The sequence below is a fragment of the Rhinopithecus roxellana genome, chromosome 14, assembly GCF_007565055.1.
Source record: "Rhinopithecus roxellana isolate Shanxi Qingling chromosome 14, ASM756505v1, whole genome shotgun sequence".
NCBI lineage: Eukaryota > Metazoa > Chordata > Mammalia > Primates > Cercopithecidae > Rhinopithecus > Rhinopithecus roxellana.
The window spans coordinates 74,216,367-74,237,146 of record NC_044562.1 but is presented as its reverse complement, the minus strand read 5'-3'; the positions used below and the strand labels follow the sequence as shown (position 1 = coordinate 74,237,146).

General features: G+C 37.2%; 1 protein-coding gene across 1 annotated transcript in view; it reads right to left on the bottom strand.

Moving 5' to 3' along the window:
* Nucleotides 1-20,780, bottom strand: part of SP3 (Sp3 transcription factor) — a 57,447-nt gene that overhangs the window by 29,600 nt on the left and 7,067 nt on the right. The window contains exon 4 of the mRNA XM_030916439.1: nucleotides 16,105-17,464. Coding sequence (XP_030772299.1) covers nucleotides 16,105-17,464 — 1,360 coding nt within the window. The remainder of the gene's footprint in view (nucleotides 1-16,104; nucleotides 17,465-20,780) is intronic.

Sequence of the window (20,780 nt, the reverse complement as noted above, 5' to 3'; positions counted from 1 at the left end):
TGCCAAATGAAAGCAGCAAAGACATTTATTAAAAATGTATCTGACTTTCCCCTTTATATGCAAGAAAAACCAAGAACACTTCTACTGCAGCTTTGTGTGACTGGCTATTCCCTGAAATTTATCAACTACCTTCTTCATTAACACAAGAGATAATGCAGGAAAATAGCCTAAACAGTAAAAACTTCATCTTCAAGGCTTTCACAACAGAACCATAAAATCCTCTTCCACTTGTGAATCAAGGAAGTATTCAAACCCTGCCCAAGCTGTTACTATGAACAAAGTTTACTAACCCAAACATCACAGGAGATGTTGGAACCAAAATTAAAGTCCAATCTTACTTAACGTTAAATTTCTTGAAAAAAAAAATTTTAAATAATCCTTCTGATGCTCACTAAAGTCTGAGAAAAAAAAGTTTAAAAAGAAATTTTATAATATTTTTAATCCAAATTTTCTACTCATTAAAAACATAAGGCTAAAACTCACATTCTCAAAATCTTTTTATTCTAGAAAATCTCCAATACATACCAAAGTAGAAAAGTATAACAAATTCCCATGTAGCCATCACCCAAATTCCACAAACTCTGGGACAACTGTATTTCATGTATAACCCAAACTGCCATTTTGAAACAAATCCTAGATACAACATTTCATCTGCAAATATTTCATTATGTACTGCTCAAAGATAAAGAATTTACATTTTAAAAATCTCTCATCATGTTATTAGAATAAAAATACACAAAATCTACAGTGTTAAAAGATGACTTTGGGGCAAGTTATTTAATTCTCCTAAATTCTCTCACATGCAGGTAAGACTAAATCTAACGTTCCTTTTGCTTCTCTTAGTTTCTTCCGCTACAGGTTTATATGTTGGCTTCTGAAACATAATTCTGAATGTCAAGAGTTTTTAAAAAGCTACAAATTTAACACAATTACAGAATTGGTAGAAGTATGAAACAAACAGAATGCAACTATCACATCTGAACAAAGTTATAATCCCAGCACTTTGGGAGGCCAAGGATGGTGGATCACCTGAGGTCAAAAGTTCAAGACCAGCCTGGTCGACATGGTGAAACCCTGTCTCTACTAAATATACAAAAATTAGCCGGGAGTGGTGGCGGGCGCCTGTAATCCCAGCTACTCGGAAGGCTGAGGCAGGAGAATCGCTTGAACCCAAAAGGCAGAGGTTGCAGTGAGCTGAGATAGTGCCATTGTGCTCCCACCTGGGCAACAAGAGCTAAACTTTGTCTCCAAAAAGAAAAAAAGAAAAGCAAGCAAACAAATAGGTAACATTTACATTATACATTTCCACACAAATCTACGTTTATTCTGTATCTATTACTGGCATCTCTTCATTTTATCCATTTAAAAAAAAAGGAGGTAGGAAAAAAAAAGATGAGTAAGAAATGACTGCCCAATTCCAAAATAAGAAATACATGTTAGCTATAATACAAGACAAAGGACAAGGGCTATTAAACAAGCAGTAATTCAAAGGTGGCAAGAAGCAAGGAAGGCTGCAGGATGAGGTAGTATCTGAGCTAAGTCTTGAAAGATGTCAACCTGAAGGTTACTCCACTATTCCTGTTTCTAAAGTGCTGTGGGGTTCAATGTTAATATACCATTTATCACATTATACTAGAATCGTGTGCATGTCTGTCTAACCCAGTGATTCTTAAGGGGGAGATGAAGAACTGTCCTGCAGGGGACATGTGGCAAATGTGTGAAGCCATTTTTTTTATTGTCACAACCGCAGGGGGTACAGAGTGCTACCAGCATCTAGTGGGTAAGTCAAGAATGCTCCTCAATATCCCACAATGCAGAGGACAACCCCACAATGAAGAATCACCAGGCCCAAAATATCAACAGTGCAGAGGTTGAGAAATCATAGTCTAACCTGTTAGATTATGAGCACCTTTAGTGCAAGAATTATCATATTCATCTTTGTAACTCCAGTATCTGGCATGCACAGCAAGAGCGTATAAGTAGACTCAAGAGACCTCAATTTAAAGGTAATGGAAGAGTCAGTCAAGACTTTACAGAAAGCAACAACATGATCTGTGTTTAGGGAAAATGACTGATACAAAAATGATGTATTGGAGCAGTTTCTAGTGTCTTACAAAATTAAAAATGCACATATTCTCCAACGTTGGGATTTTGCTTTCAGATGTATATGCTTCAGATATGCATATTTAAACAAAAGAAATGATACATCTGCATAAGGATATCCACTGCAGCATTTCTGAAGATTAAAAATTTTTGTGACATCTGGCCAGGCACAGTGGCTCATGCCTGTATTCCCAGCACTCTGAGAGGCCGAGGCAGGTGGATCACCTGAGGTCAGGAGTTTGAGACCATCTGGCCAACATGGTGAAACACTGTCTCTATGAAAAATACAAAAAATTAGCTGGGTATGGTGGCGTGGGCCTGTAGTCCCAGCTACTCAGGAGGCTGAGGCAGGAGGATCACTTGAGCCAGAGAGGCAGAAGTTGCAGTGAGCCAAGATCGTGCCACTGCACTCTAGCCTGAGCAACAGAGCGAGACTCCATCTCAAAAAAAAAAAAGTTACATCTGATTTTGGGAGAGGAATTAAAAACATAAAAAAGTAAAAATTAAAAAAAAAAATAAATTTGTGTTGATGCACCAGAAAAAAGGAAAGATTGGAGGCGTGGAAAATAAAAGTTGTTTTTTAAGAGAGAGTCACCCAGGCTGGAGTGCAATGAATCAATCATAATTCACTGTAGCCTTGATCTCCTGGGTTCAAGCAATCCTCCCATCTCAGCCTCTCTGAGCAAATAGGACTATGGGCACACGTTACTGTGATCAGCTAATTTTTTGTTTTTTTGGTAAAGGCAAGGTCTTGCTTAGTTGCCCAGACTGGTTTCAACTTCCTGGCTTCAAGCAATTCTCCCAGCCTCAGCTTCCCAAAGTGCTGGGATTATGACACCACACTCAGCCTAGATTAGATGTCTTAACAGTAGTCTAGGACAGTGGTCCCCAACCTTTTTGGCACCAGGGACCAGTTTCATGGAAGACAATTTTACCGCCGAAAGGGGAGACAGTTTCAGGATGAAACCGTTCCACTCACTCAGATGATCAGGCATTAGATCTTCATAAGCAGCTTCCAATCATTAATTTGTGGCGACATTCTTAGAAAACCAACCCCCTCAACCAGGTCCACCTCCAGCTACCATCTATTTCAATGTTGCTTATAACACGAGAAAAAAAAATTGTAATTTCTCTCACTAAATCCTCTTCTCCTTTTAAATCATTCTACTCATGCTTTCCTCGTCAGCACTCCAATGAAACCACTTGTTAAAAGTCACCAACAATCATTATCTTGCTAAATCCAATATCCCATTCTCTCTCATCTTATGTATGCTCCACGATATATAAATAGATAATGTTAGGCACAGTGGCTCACGCCTGTAATCCCAGCACTTTGGGAGGCTAAGGCAGGTGGATACCTTGAGCCCAGGAGTTCGAGACCAGCCTGGTCAACGTGGCAAAACCCCATCTCTACTAAAAATTACAAAACATAAGCCAGACATGGCAGCACACACATGCAGTCCCAGTTACTTGGGAGGCTGTGGTGGTAAGGTCGTCTGAGCCTGGAAGGTCGAGGCAGTGATCATGCCACTGCACTCCAGCCTGGGTGATAGTGAGACCCTGTCTAAAAAAAAAGAAAAGAAAGGGATAAGCATTCCCTCCTCCGTTCTTAAGTAATTTACTCACTTGGCTTCCAAAATATACTTGGCTTTCATGGAAGCTCCTTCTGTTTCCTTTGCGAGTTCTTCCTCTACTTCTCACCCTCTAAATGTTGAGAATGCCCTAAGACTCATTCCTAAGGCTTTCCTTCAATTTTGGATACTTAAGTTTCAATTCCTGAATTTCTATTTGGTTCTTTTACAAATCTGCAGTATCATTTCTCTTACAGTCTCCAACTCTGTTAAAATTTTTTCAAGCGTGGCTTGTATTCCCTAGACCACAGTTAAGTAGTTTTTAGTCTATTTCCATTGTTTCTGCTGGTTCTCATTCATGTTGTCTTACCTTCTCATATGCCTGGTGGGTTACATTTGATACTTTGCCAGACCCTACATTTAAAAAGTCCAGAGAAATAACCTGAGGCTCAGAATATGATTTCCCAAGCTCTTCTCTATGTATATTCTTTCTCTACTAAGTTAGAAATTCTTAAACCAGCTGCACTTCAAAATCACTTGGGGACTTTTATGACACAACTTTTCTGGCTTCATGTAGAGCAATTAAACTAGAATTGGGAGGAGGATGAACACAAGTTGTTGGCATTCCTAGAAAGTTCTCTGAGAGATTCTACAATGCAGTCAACAGTTGGGGCCGGGCGCGATGGCTCACACCTGTAGGCCTGTAATCCCAGCACTTTGGGAGGCCGAGGCAGGCGAATCACTTGAGGTCAGAAGTTCAATACCAGCCTGGCCAGCCTGGTGAAACCCCATCCCTATGAAAAATACAAAAATTAGCTAGGCGTGGTGGCGCACACCTGTAATTCCAGCTACTTGGGTGGCTGAGGCAGGAGAAACGCTTGAACCCAGGAGGCGGAAGTTACAGTCAGCTAGGATCATGCCACTGCACTCCAGCCTGGGCGACTGGAAAAGAAACTATGACCTGAATGATTTCATTGAGTCATATCTGTATACAGTAATGACACCCTAAATTCTACCTCCAGCCCAACCTGACCACTAGATTCTGATATTCCACTGTTTACTGGAACCATCCACTTGTAGATCTAATAGTCATTTCAAATTTAACAAAGCCATAACAGACTTAATTCCCACTTTATTCCACCCTTCCCCAGATTTTCCCCATTACTAGCCTAGCCAAACTATCATCTTTTGATTGTACAGTCAACCCTCCACGGGTTCTGTATCTGTGGATCCAACTAACTGCAAATCAAAAGTTTTTTTAAAAACACAAAAATAAAAAAAACACAAAATTTAAAATACAGTACAACTATTTATATAGCATTTACATTATATTAGGTATTGTTAAGTAACCTAGAGATGATTTAAAGCTTGTGGGAGGATGTGTGCAGATTATATGCAAATACTACAAGAGACTAGAGCATCTGGGGATTTTGATATTCTAGGGGGTGTAGGAAGTATCCTAGAACCAATCCCCATTGGATACTGAGGGATGACTCTATTGCTCCATCATCAGCCTTATGCTTACTGAGGCAGGGACCTGCTAGAGTGATCTTTTAAATACATAAATACATAAATACATAAATTATATCAGTTCCTAAATTTCTCATAGGAAAACATTGGCAGGTTTTTAATAATAATGCAAATAAGGATTCTGGATGAATGTAAAAGAATGGAAATCACCTGATGTGTGCTCTTCATTAGAAGAGCACATTCCTAGAAAGTTCTCTGAGAGATTCTACAATGCAGTCAACAGTTGGGGCCGGGAGCGATGGCTCACACCTGTAAGCCTGTAATCCCAGCACTTTGGGAGGCCGAGGCAGGCGAATCACTATATAAGTGAATATATAATTGCATCTCCTAGTGCTATCCTTCCCCCCTTCCCACATGCAGAAAAGCCCAGAGTTAGATTCATTGCTGAAAACAAGAGCCTGGAGTAGGGCTCCAGTGTATAATTCACTATATAAGTGAATATATAAAATAAAATATATATTTTAAAAAATATATATCACATAATATATATATTATGTATAAATACATAAATAATATCAATTCCTAAAATACGGCATTACTGAAAATTATAACACTCTAATGAAGAGCACACATCAGGTGATTTCCATTCTTTTACATTCATCCAGAATCCTTATTTGCATTATTATTATTAAAACCTGCCAATGTTTTCCTATGAGACATGAAATAAATCCAATTTCCCTACCACGGCATATATTATCTGGCCCCTGACTGATTCCAATCTTATTTTCTAACACTCCTCATTCACGAAATTCCAGCCACCTTGCTCATTCCCTCTTCCTGGAATACTCTTTCCTCCAAATGTCAGCTCCTTTATCAATATTCAGATCTGTAGCTCAATTTCATTTTCTTATAAGGCGGGATTTCCTAACCATCATATTTAAAATAACCACCATACTCCACAGTTATTCCATAACTCTGCTTTCTTTTTTAATTTTTATTTTGTTATGAGATGGGGGTCTCACTATGTTGCCCAGGCTGCTCTCGAACTCCTGAGCTTGTGAACCTCCCACTATGGTCTCCCAATGTGCTGGAATTAAAGGCGTGAACCACCACTCCCAGCGCCGCTTTATTTTCTTCATAACACTAATTATGTGAAATTATTATACTTGCTTACTTGTCTTCATCCACTAGAATACAAGATTCATGAGAGTAGGGACTTAGTCTTTTTCACTGCTGCAAAGAATACTACCTAGAATATTGTAGTACAAAACCATTTGTCAATGACTGGGATACATTCTGAGAAATACATCATTAGGGGATTTCATTACTGTGCAAACATCGCACACTCTTTCTTACACAAACGTAGATGGTATAGTCTACTACACAGCTAGGCTATAGGTATAGTCTGTTGTTCACAGGCTAAGAACCTGTATAACAAGTTACTATACTGAGTACTACAGGCAACTATAAACATGATGGTACGTTATCTGTGTATCTAAACATAACAGAAAAGGAACTGTAAAAATAAAAGTCTTACATCTTATGGGACCACCATCGTATATGTGGTTTGTTGTTGACTGAAACATCATTATGCAGCATGAGACTGTACCCTCAAACATTTGTTGACTGAATCAATGACTAACCTAGGTTGCTGGGAGAATGATGGTCCTATGTACACATGGCTCCACTGTACACTACTTGTGAGGTGAAAGAGGTAAATAACATCTTAATTTTATGAAAATAGCTTTGACTTCACTCTCCCATTAAAGGATCAGAGGCACACCTCCCCCAGGGGTCTCAGACCACACACTGAATCAGAGAATTCATGAGATTTATGAAAACAACGTCACATGTTAAGTACCCTCATAAAATAAAGCCGAAGGCCAGGCATGGTGGCTCACACCTATAATCCCAACACTTCGGGAGGCCAAGGCAGGCAGACCGCTTGAGCTCAGGAATTCGAGGCCACCCTGGGCAACATGGCAAAACCCCATCTCTGGAAAAAATACAAAAGATTAGCCGGGTGTGGTGGCACACACCTGTAGTCCCAGCTAACTCAGGAGGATTGCTTGAACCTGGGAGCTGGAGATTGCAGTGAGCCAAAACTACACCACTGCACTCCAACCTAGGTGACAGAGCTAGACCTTGTCTCAAAAAACATGAAGTTGAATACAAAAATTGTACCCAAGAACCACTAAAATGATGAGGTAGTTTAGAGAACAAGTTGTAATAAAGTTCTCCTCTTGGATTAAAATACGGCATTACTGAAAATTATAACACTCTAATGAAGAGCACACATCAGGTGATTTCCATTCTTTTACATTCATCCAGAATCCTTATTTGCATTATTGTTGCTGACTAAATTATGGGGTAAATTTGGTTAATTATAAACTAAATACACTACTCCAGAAAACAAATTAAAGAGGAAAGTATTTAAAAAAAAAAAAAAAAAACCACCAATGGTGGGGCAGTGGTTCACGCCTGTAATCCCAGCACTTTGGGAGGCCAAGGCAGCTGGATCACTTGAAACTAGGAGTTTGAGACCAGCCTGGCCAACATGGTGAAACCCTGTCTCCACAAAAAACAAACACTGAGCAGCCATTTATTCAAGATGCATTTAATAAGCTGAATTCTTTGGGCTCTCTAAAATTATATGGTTTAAATCACACATCTATATCAGAACAAGTAAATGGTTATAGTATTTACTAATTTATTAAATTACATACACTTCAGGTTGATGGAAAGTATCATCCTCAAGGATGGGTCTCATAGAACTATGAACACTATTTTTCCATAGAACACTAAGAAACCAAAGTGTGACCAAAACCATATATTTAAAATTACTTTAAAGGTCACATAATGCATTTTAGGTCTTCTAGTCTAAGAAAGTATAATTTAAAATTCCCAATTTCTTCCACATACTGTTCCCACTACATCAGAAGACGTGTAAATCAATACAAACTAAATTCAAACATTACACCTCAAAGTTTCTAAATTATTATACTAAAAAAAGTCTAGTAAGAATTTATGTATACCTCAACCCAACATGACTAAACTTGAAGGCAAAAAAATGATGACACTATTTGTAGTGTGGGACAAAAGATTAATATCCCAGACATATAAAGACGTTTTACAACATCTTTATGTATACAGTATACAAGAAGTATGCTATACTAGTTGGGGAAAATAAGCAAAAAACATAAAAGGTAATTTAACAAAAAACCACAAATAGCCAATAAACATGCAAAAATGTTCAGCTTCCCTAATAAAAAACTCCACTGTACACTACTTGTGAGGTGAAAGAGGTAAATAACATCTTAATATTATGAAAATAGCTTTGACTTCACTCTCCCATTAAAGGATCACAGGGACACCTCCCCCAGGGGTCTCAGACCACACACTGAGAACCACTCCGTTAGTATTTTGGGATATTATATGATGTCAGATTTGCTTCAAAATAACCCAGCAAAGGTCAGGCCTGTTGGCTCATGCCTTAATCCCAGCACTTTGGAAGGCTGAGGTGGACGGATCATTTGAGGTTGGAAGTTCAAGACTAGCCTGGCCATCATGGTGAAATCCCATCTCTACTAAAAAATACAAAAATTAGCCAGACATGGTGGCAGGCTCCTGTAATCCCAGCTACTCAAGAAGATGAGGCAGGAGAATCACTTGAACCCAGGAGGTGGAGGCTGCAACGAGCCAAAATTGCACCACTGCACTCCAGCCTGGGTGACAGAGCAAGATACGGTCTCCAAAATAATAATAAATTGATTAACTCAGGCAAAAATAAAACTTTAAATGGTAGAAATAAAGGAAAGAAGAATAGCAGGGTGATCATCATTGCTAAAGCTGAGAAAGGGGTACATGGAAGGTTCATTACGTATTGTTTTTGTGTACTTTTGAAATTTTCTACATTTTTAAGTTACCAATATTATCAATTTTTTTTTTTTTTTTTTTAAGAGATGGTGGTCTATCTTGCCCAAGCTGGTCTTAAACTCCTGGCCTCAAGCAATTCTCCCACCTCAGCCTCCTGAGTAGCTGGAACTAAAGGCATATACCACCACATTGGGATTCAAATTACCAATTTTTAAAATCCATTTCTGTAATTACTGTTATTTCCTCATTTCCAACTCATTTCCTCAGGATCCATTTTTTTCTACTTAATCCTACGGTAGTCAGTTCAATAAAGGTCTTTGAATATTAGTATTTTAAATATCTTCACTAAACTCTAAATCTTGAATAGTTTAATTGCCCACTGAATTCTGGGCAGCTGGTTATTTTCTCTCAGCACTCTGAATACTACTCCATGATCTTCTGACATCTGTGTGGCTAAAAAGAAAGATATGCCTTCTTTTTTTTTTGAGACAGGGCCTCACTCGGTCACCAGTGTGGAGTGCAGTGGCACAATCACAGCTCACTGCAGCCTCGACCTGCCAGGCTCAAGCAATCCTCCCAACTTAGCCTCCCCAGTAACTACAACTACAAGTGCATACCACCACACCTGGCTTTTTTGGGGGGATTACAGGCATGAGCCACCATGCTTGACTGGGCTATCTATCATTCCTTGTAAGTTATCTGTCTTCTCTCTGTTAAGATGTTAATGTAATATCTCTGTAATGTCTGTGATTTCAGTTTAAGTCAGAGATGAACTTATTTCTACTTATCCACATACTTGAAATAAAACTTGATCTGTAGATTGTATTTCTTCAACACAAGAAGATTCTTAGCCATTATTTCATCAAACGTTGCTTCTCTTGCCATTCACTTTATTCTTTTTCTCTGAAATTTCTACACTGGTGGCTCTCAATCTATCCTCCGTGTCTTAACTGCTCGTTCATTATCTGTGTGGTATTCTGGGTAAATTCCTCAGTATATTACTATTTGCTTGATCCATTCTAAAGGTTGTCTTTTTTCTCCCCGAAAAACTTTTATATTTCATCTAAGAGAAAGCACTACCAGTTAAAAAAAAAAAAAAAGAGAGAGAGAAACACTGACATGCCTTGAATTGCAAGATGCACCCCAATTTCAGAAATGTGTCTTAGAATCAATGAAATGTGTTTCTCATGTCCAGGATTTGATTGTTTTTTCATATCTACTGTTTTTGTTTCACTTCTTTTCTATCGATGCTATTGCTTCTTTTATCTCACTGACAATTACAAGCATACTGATTTTTAAAGTCTTTAACAGAATGGTTTATTTTCTTTAATCTGACATGAATTCATCTCCTAATTGTTGATTTTATCAGCTATCTTTCATAGATTTTGCCTTCATGTATTTTGGAATTTAGGTTTTCAGGATCATCTTGAATACAATTTTTTTCTATCTTTCTCAGTATTACAATTATGGGTCTGCCATTTTTGCAAGCCCCAGAACTAATATATAAGTCTTCCAAGTAGTTATACTGGCTATATCACAAATCCAAACACTCAGCTAACAGTTCAATGGTTCAGACTGGTTCATATGTGGTGGTCGTTAAGACTGTGCTGATGTCCTCCTATTTTCCTGCATTGTCGTCTCATCTCTGTAAATCTTCATTTAAGTCATACCTCAGGATAACAAACAGCAACAACTTTCTGTAGCTCCCCTTTAACAAAAATGAGCCCTACTCCAGGCTCTTGTTTTCAGCAATGAATCTAACTCTGGGCTTTTCTGCATGTGGGAAGGGGGGAAGGATAGCACTAGGAGATATACCTAATGTAAATGATGAGTTACAGGGTGCAGCACACCAACATGGCACATGTATACATATGTAACAAACCTGCACATTGTGCACATGTACCCTAGAACTTAAAGTATAATAAAAAAAAAAAAAAACCTTAAATATTAAGTTAAAAATTCCTACCTTTTATAAGGTTTCTATTTTCTCTAATACAAAAAGACAGCTACCAGTTAACCTGCAACTGTCGTTTTTCATGAATAATGGGGAATTCTAAACATTAAGTTGTTTGCTTTTAAGAAGAAATGACTTATATAAACTCTTCTTCCAACTTCAAACACCTTACTCCATTTTAAATGTGCCCAGTCTTGAAAAACTGTATTTTAGATAAAACAAAATCTGGTAGAGGACTAAAATTTGAGACTAAGTCTTGGCTTAAATTGGGGGAAAATTTTGACACTGGAAAGATACATAAATTCATACTTTGCCTCCTCTTACCCAGTTTCAAATACACAGCAATGATAAAGTAAAAATGAGACAACAACGAAGTTTCCTAAAGCAGCATGCTTTTCTCAGTGAGCCACAAATGGACAGAAATATGTAAGATTAGCAGGGTTTCAGTTTGGCGCCTGATGTTTCCGGGAAGATGGAAATTTGGTTTCTGAAGGATAAAGAGTAGTAAAAGTACCCCAAAAAAGAAGGAACCAGTCAGACTTACTGCTTAAAACAGGCTGGAGTAGAGGTCATTTTTATTAAAGGGGTCCTTTAAAATTAACAAAAACAAACAAAAAGGCAAATTCCCAGAGCCCTGGTTTAAAAAATAAATAAATAAATACTTTCTCCTTTATTCTGGGAAATTGTTACATAAATGTCATGCTTATCAAAAGTACAGTACAGGCTAGGCACAGTGGCTCATGCCTGTAATTCCAACGCTTTGGGAAGCCAAGGCAAGAGGACTCCTTGTGCCAAGCAATTCAAGACCAACCTGGGCAACACAGCAAGATGTCATCTCTACAAAACATTTAAAACTTAGCTGGGCATGGTGGTGCCAGCCTGCAGTTCTACACATTCAGGAGGCTCAGGCCAGAAGTTTGAGATCACAATGTGTTATAATCACGGCACTGCATTTCAGCCTAGAAGACAGAGACCCTGTCTCTTTAAAAAAAAAAAAAAAAAAAAAAAAAAAACGCAAACCAAGGATGTCAAAGTTTTCAGCATTTTCATCTGGGCATACTACACGTAACACTGAAACTAATGTTTTGCTCTGATTTTCTGGTGAGAAAAAGAATCTTAATGTATCTCCCTTCTTGCCGATTAGAAAGTATACCAAGAGAAAGTTTATATCCTCAAAATGAAAACTTCCTAGTATTTATTACTAAATATGCTATGTCTTATCCAGCATTTTTATTCTCACTTTCTTTAACTTTTACTTTCACAACTAATATCCCCATTCCTTTAAAATCAGGAAAAAATTCAAATGTAATGGCTTTCTGGAGTATTTATTTTACCCTTCTTGGGCACCATTCAATAAACTAAAATTCCATTTTGTATTAAATACATACAGTGTTTCTATTCTGGTAACATTTGAAAAGAAATTACTGAAGAACTTAGTGCTTCATAACAACATCATTTCATGACCAACATAAATCCACAAAAATCAAAGTTTCTAGAGATTTTTTTTCTAACACCTATAGAACTCTGTAACATTAATTTTGTAAACACATTAAAAACTGGTTTCTAAAAACTATCTTTCATGTCTTTAGTAATCTGTCACCTAACTCTCAAACCTTTTAGTCTCAGAACTCCTTTCCAAACTTACATATTACTGATGTTCACAAAAAACTTTTGTTCATGTAGTGTATGTGTAAATTGATATTTACTGAATCATAAACAGAAATTTAAATTTAATTCATTTAAAAATAAACCCATTTCATTAACATAAATTAACATTTTATGAAAAACATTTTTCAAACAACAAAAAAAGTTTAATGAGAAAACCATGTTTTACATTTTCACAAATCTCTGTAATGTCTAGAGTGAATAAAAGAAGACATTTAAAGTCTCAGATCTGCTCCTGCATTCAATCTCTTGCAATACATGGTTCGGGCTGAAGCTTATGAATAGAGTATCTACCCTCACAGATATGTACCTGGAAAGGGCAAGAATAAAGTACTCTGTCAGCCAATTGTGGGTTTTCTTTGAATACTACACCAAATTTAAAGGTGGCAGTTTCTTAAAGTTCAGTACAAATGTGGAACCTGACACTACTGTAAACTTTCTATACTGTTATTGGTCTATCTTGCACTTTGAATGGATCTTTTACCCATGCACAATTTTGTAATATAATGAGTTGGTCATTTGAAATCTGCTGGTTCACTGAACTACCACACGCATCTTCCAAGTGTTAGCACATTTCATTAAAATACAATATCAAAAAAGCTGTTAGTATCACTATCCATCTCATCAGAAAAACATTTAGTATTAAGAAGGTATCAGGCTCATAATACATTTGAGTTTCCCAAAATTCTAATTTTCACTGGAAAGTGCAAATTTTGTCATCAGCAGCAAATGCTTTCCAGTTTTTTTCCTTCACATGACAGGCTCACTTCAATTTTTTTTTTTTTTTTTTGAGGAAATATCTGTCACTTAACTACATTAATCTCAAAACCACAGTTTATCATTCTTTCAAGTAAAAACAATATTTGATGAAAACAGCATCTAGTTCAGCTTGCAACTCACAGAACTGCATAACTGAGGGAAACAAGCGGTTTTCTAAACAATTCTTATTTTGATATGCAGCAAAAATGCTTTATTAAAGCGTATTTCCCATTTCATCACAGAGAATACTACAAAGACATGTAGTAGTAACTACAAACCAAAACCATAAAGAGATACCACTTCATACCCATTAGAATGGCTGTAATCAGAAAGATGTGCAATAAAAGGTTGGTGGCGCTAGAGAGAAACTGGGACCCTCAACACACTGTCAATGAGAATGTAAAACGGTATGGTAGAAAACCAGTTAAACCCAACTGCCATACAACTCAGCAATCCAGTCCCAGGTACATACCCAAAAGAAAACATTTCCACACAAAATGCTACCTACACAAATGCTCACAGCAGCATTATTCATAAGAGCCAAAAAGTGGAACAACCTAAATGTCTATCAGCAGATAAATAAAATGTGGTATATGCATACAATGGAATAGTACTCAGCCATATAAAGAAATGAGGTTCTGACACATACTATGACACAGATGAACCTTGAAAACATCATGCTAAATGAAAGAAACCACAACACCAAAGGTCACATATTGTACAATTACACTGATATGAAATAACTGGCAAATCCAAAGGGACAAAAGTAGAGCAGTGGTTGTCAGGGTCCGAGGGGAAGGGAATGAAGAGTGACTGCTGAAGAGTATAGGTTTCCTTTTGGGGTAATAAAAATGCTCTAAAACTAGATAGTGATGATGACTGTACAACTCTATGACCATAGTTAAAACCAGCGAATTGTATAAACAGTGAGTTTTATGGTATGTGAATTATATCCCAGTAAAGCTATTATTTTTTAAAAGACATGCAGCCCTCAAGGGTCAAGATTTAGTAAATTTCTTACTGTTCATCAAGGTCATTCTTGAGTGAAACTGGGATTTTTCTTTAACTGCAAGTGCATGGTCATGAAGAATATAGCAACAACTATTACAGTCTGCTGTCACTGCCTTGATATAAGCTAAGACACAAGCAGTCTTATCCACCACCACTGAAAGTGTCAACACAGAGAAAAAGGCAAATAATTTCTTAGTGTAGCTTGATAAGAAGGACCTCTCAGAGGGTCTCAGGGATATCCAATGGTCCACAGATCACATTTTAAGAACTACTGCTCTAGGCCAAGAGCAGAGTGGTGGCTCACACCTCTAATTCCAGCACTTTGGGAGGCCGAGATGGGCGGATCACTTGAGGTCAGGAGTTTGTAACCAGCCTGGCCAACATGGTGAAACTCCATCTCTATTAAAAATACAAAAATTAGCTGGACGTAGTGGCATGCACCTGCAATCCCAGCTAGTCAGGAGCTAATCCCAGCTACTCGGGAGGTTGAGGCACGAGAATTGCTTGAACCCAGAAGGCAGAGGTTGCAGTGAGCTGAGATCGCGCCACTGCACTCCAGCCTGTGTGACAGAGCGAGACTCCATCTCAAAAAAAGAAGAAAAAAAAAAAACCACTGCTCTAAACCAGCTTCAGAAATCCTAATCCCAACCCCTAAAAAAAATCATCACAGCTTCAGAAGGCTCAAATGTAATTAAAGGATTTCCAAATACAGATCTGAGGTTCTAAGGCCATTCCAATTTTCTAGGCATGTATCACAAATTTATCAAAAGAAAAAAGATAATCTTTAAATTTAAATGGTGATGGGAGTTACGTCAATCAGTTCAGTTAAAGTGTCCCACTTTTAAGAGTTTAGAATCACTGACCTGGTGAAAGAATGTTAATAGTACAATCTCCACAGAAATCCAAATACAAAACAGAATTAAAGTAATAAAGTTCAGGACTTACTGCACAACAAAACATTCAATCAAATGTTATCTAGACAGACAACATTAATAGGGTAAAAATTACACTATCTCTTTTTAAACTTTATTATTTAATTCTTATACAACATTCAAAGAGTAGACTTCTGAAATGTCTACTAATACTATTGACAACTATTTCTAGCACAGTTAAGATTAATGTAACGACCACTATCACAGAATCAAAGAATTTTTGGTCTGGAAGGTCACCTAGACAGTTACCTAGGCCAACACCTCCATTTTAGACAACGAGGAAACCAAGTTTGCAAAAGAAAAATAACCTGGCCAAAATCACACACCTAGCAAGTGGCTGAGAGGCATATTTATTCCCTGTACCATGTTTTCACTGTACCAACCTGATGCCTCAACCAAATATAATGCATAAAATTTTTAATTCACATTACACTAAGGCCAACCAAGACAGCCTACCTGCCAAATAAAAATGTTATAATGCCTGAATCAATCAAATGTCAAAACAAATAAAAAATTAAGAAAAAACTATAAATGTAATTGGCATACTAGAAAAATCAATCCCTAACTTCAAAAACTACAAACTTTCAAAGAACAATAATTTGGAAGATACTTTGATGTCTACTTTCATACAAACGTATTTTCACACAAACATTGATCATTACTTCTAATGTGAGCCTGATGCTGATAAATACCTGAAGCAAAAAATTTCCATCTGTGTATTTTCACTGAACTTATTTATGGCATGACATAACTTAAGACTCACCTGCAGGACTGTCAGCATTCTCTCCTGGATGTAGCTGTATACCAGTAGAATCTATAGAGTTTACTGTAACTGTTTGTAGATTTGGCAACTGACCAGTGCTTAGACTAACTGGAGTTGAAGTGAAGGCTCCACCTGCCGCAACTTGACCAAGTGTGAGTGTTTGAACAGGCGTCAAAGTTATTTGTTGGGCAGCAGTATTCTGTATTTGCAAATTCTGCAAGTTCTGGACCCCTTGTACTTGAAACGTTTGCCAAGTTACCTGTCCAGAAGGGGTCACTGTCTGTGCCTGAATTAAAAAGGTTCCAGGATTCAGCTGCAACTGAAGATTTTGCAAAGCCTGTTGTGATATATTTTGACCACTGGCTTGCACACCATGGATTGTCTGTGGTGTAATACCTTGCACAATTTGGGCTTGACTGGTTGGCTGCTGAGACTCTTGAAGTTGTAGATGCTGTACAACAGGCTGTGCTGTAGAAACCTGAATATTCTGTGCCTGTGTCTCTTCAGAAACAGGCGACTGGATATAATTTCCCTGAAGATCTGAAGAATGAACTTGCCCACTAGATGTAGTCAAGCTATTTGTGTTTTGTTGTAATATACCTGTACTATCTATCGTAACAGGCAACTGTGATGAAGAGGATGTTGGCACAAATAAATCTGTATCAGTATTAGTTTCATTAATATCAGGAGAAACCCGCTCACCAGTCCTTTCTGAATTGTCTGAACTATCCATAGCTTGTCCTGTGTTTATCAAATGTCCATCGGCATTAATGCCTGCAGTCATTGTCTGAGAACTGCCCGAGAGTCCCAAAGAATCTAGATCGACACTATTGATTGGTACAAACGTTATATTTCCTGGCAGACCAAGAGGCACATTAGCAACTACTTGGGTTTGACCAGGAAAAGATGAACCACCAATTGCAACTCCCTGAACCTGGACTTGACCAGTCTGTGGTATGAGATTCTGGATGTTAGCAGGAGGTGTTCCAGAGGCAAGTAAGGTTTGATTAGAGCCAGGAATGATCTGAATTTGACTGCTTTCTTGATTTATACCCCCATTATCTGAAGAGCCTGTGAAACCAATTTGAACCTGCTGACCATCTGTTGACTGGATCTGTGGTATCACTTGATATTGAACATTGGACACTGTACCATTTGATGAATCTGATCCAGGTGCAACGGAAAATATTTGTTGATTCTGCAAATTCTGAAGGGGAAGAACATACTGCCCACTTGAAGTAGCAGCACTTGGAATCTGTACTAGATTACCAGCTTCATCTTTTATAGTTGTAGGTGTGGCTGACAAAACTTCCCATCGGTTTGGTGCTCCTCCTAACTGTGCAGAAGCCAAATCACCTGTCTGGATGAAGAAAACAAAAACGTGATGTTTTTGTGGTATATTTAAACCAACCCTCAAAAAATTCTAAAAACTGGTATAAATCCTACTACCTGAAAATTCAACTTATCTTAAAACACAATAGGGTTCAAATACAGTAGCAGTACTATATGAACTACAATTATCACTTCTAGTTTTGTTATTGCAAAGACAATTCATCCTATTTGAGTGGGACAGAAAAAATTCTCAGAATGTTCATCACAACCACAGACCAATCTTCTAATCCTGCATCTATGATCTCTAACACTACATAGTTAAAACACAAAACACACAGTGGAGATGGCTATGACTAAATCAGGTGCGTTATATTTGTGTATAAAAAGGAAACATTAGCAAAGTGTGTTAAGTCATCCGAGTTAGAAAAGGTTTATTATTGCTATAAACCTAAAACCAAACAATGAAATCTACTCTTTTGTAGCATCTATTAACATACTCTGAAGTAAACTCATTGCTAGAGCTATTCCATTAAGCTATCAAACTCTTTCCTTTTTCCATGAACCATTGAAAAATAAAGATGTTTAAAAAACTTAATGAGAAAAAGTCATTGCCCTGTGACCACGTGACAACATAGCCCCATCTGAAAGGTTTTTCTAGAATCAGAAGCTGGAGCATACACACTGTGACTTTGCCTACTATTGTAAGTTCTCAGTAGAATGCCTGGCATATGTCTGGTGTATGTCTGGCATTCTTCTGCAAACTTAGAATAGCAGGTAAAGCCACAGTCTGTATGCTTCTGGACCTACTAGCAGCTCAGTTACCATCCCCATAGTTTATGGATTAGGCAAGATTGGAAAAAATCCAATGTAGAAAAGCAGAAAGCAATAAAACCCTACCTGTCAATGTCCAAGAGCAGATTTTCTTAAGGGAATAATAGCAATAATGTCTAACATTTAAGGTTTTCTTTTATATGCCAAGTACTATGAGAAGGGTTTACAGGATTATGTAATTTACTCCTTAAAATAATCCTATGAGATAGGTATTATCCCTATTTCACAGCTGAGAAAATTGAGGGACAAAATCACATGGCTATCAAATAGACAAGACAGGATTTAAAACTAGGCTAAGCTTAACTCCAAAACCCAGGCCCTTAAACATTAAACACTGTATCATGTTTGTGTCATTCCTACCGCCAAGACCAATGGCAAAGATAGGGAATAAGACCTATGTAATTTATCATCAAAATAAAGTCATCCTTCTCCTACTTCCTTCTAGATCTACCTGTGAGTTCAGTAACTCCATATATCATTAGACAATGTGAACATAAGCATATCTAGCCCAGCACTGTCAACCTAAGATCCATGATTGGGCTTCAAGGAAGCCCTTTAAAACAGCATGCCAACTTTCTGACAAACTACTAATACAATTTGAGGGAGAGAAAGATAATCTAGGGTTTCATTATACTCTCAGTGAGAATCTATGACCAGAAAATCAGTTAAGACATACACAGTTATCTCAACATAAACCATTCCATAAAACTTAAGGCAAATAAGATAAACAAAAAAACCCGTAAGTTTCTTAAAGAAACCCAACTACCTAATTTTCATGAAGACATAGTTGAGAAGTATATAGTTAGTTATTTCAGTGGATGAACCACAGTTAAATGACTAAATTCAAATATTTGAAAGTAATTTACCAAGATGAAATACACATGTGAGTAAACCCATGACATACAATCCCAATCTTCAAATGGTTCACTGTCAATCCAAGCAGACATACACACATCCATGCTAATACAATGTGAAAAGTAGCACAGACTAGTCATATGATCAAAACACTGTGGAAGATACAAGATTGAAAAAAGATTTCATATAGATATATTTTAAAGTAGTATTAGAATATAAGATTTTCCTGTAGTGAGTTAAAAAAAGGGGCACTAATAAAGGCACAGAAACAACAAAATCACAGACAAAAAGAAATCCTAAATAATAATATGAAGTTTGGAATTGAAGAAAGGATCCCAAAAAGGCTCATATTCATAGAGGAAAACAATGGGGAACAAAACTAGACATTTTTATCAAGGCTTGTAAATGGCTTCACAGATCCCACTAAATTGTTTGGACTTTATCCTGTAGATAGTGAGTGAAAGCTATAAAAGGTTTATAAGCAAGTGAGTGGTGCAATCACATCTGTGTTTTATAAAGATAAACTAAGACTCAGTGAAGGAGACTGAAAAGAAAGGGAGGAGAGACTAAAGGCTGAGAAATTGTGGAACCCAATACAAATCTCTAGGCCTGAACTAAAATAGTGATCTGTCTTAAATACACTCATATTATACTTACTAAACGATTTTAAAATGAAGCATCAGACATTAAAGTCACATGTCACTCTGCAACTTCAATCTGGTATAGAAATTACAATGTGTTAAGTCACCTTTCCTAACATTACAGTGACGAATGTTTCATTTCAGTCTCTTGGCATTTTGAGTCAACTACAAATATTTAAACCTATATACTAGAATCTAAAGTGTGTCTAAAATCCAATCTTTATCTTCTTAAGATTACTGCTCACCTGGAGGATCCACTGAAATTTTTTCTGACCAGCATAAAATTTAGAAGTACTGAGCTTTTATCAAAGAACATAGTAACTCAGACACAAATTAGTTTTACAATACTGGCATTATGTCCCCTTGACTTTCTTTAAAAAAAAAAAAAAAGTCAAATTTACAGCATCTAAAGTTTTTTTTTTTTTTTTTACAAAATAGTAATAAAGAGATATTCAACCATCATTGAACAGCTTTCTAGTCAAGAAATTCCTTGAAAATAAATACAGCTACTCAAATGACAAATCTGAGTAAACATTGCCCAAGTCATCCCCTCTCCAGAAGTTAGATAAAAATAAACTGTAATGCCATTTTACCCAGCAATTCAGGCCATTAATTGAAGGAAAATCTCTAAACCTAGAGCAAAGTGATGTATTCTGAATTTCTCTAATAAGCCTGAAATGAAAAGCATATATTAAAATACCTGTGAAGCACAACGATGGGGGAAAAAAAAAAGCAACAGGTAATTTAAGGAAAATAAGCAAAAAAAGGGACTTTTTCAATGTAATAAATTGCAGTTGCAAAAAATTTGCTAAATACCCTATTTTTTTTTTTTTTTTTTTTTTTTTTTTTTGAGACAGAGTCTCACTCTGTTGCACAGGCTGGAGTGCAGTGGCCGGATCTCAGCTCACTGCAAGCTCCGCCTCCCGGGTTCACGTCATTCTCCTGCCTCAGCCTCCCGAGTAGCTGAGACTACAGGCGCCCACCACCTAGCCCGGCTAGTTTTTTTTTGTATTTTTT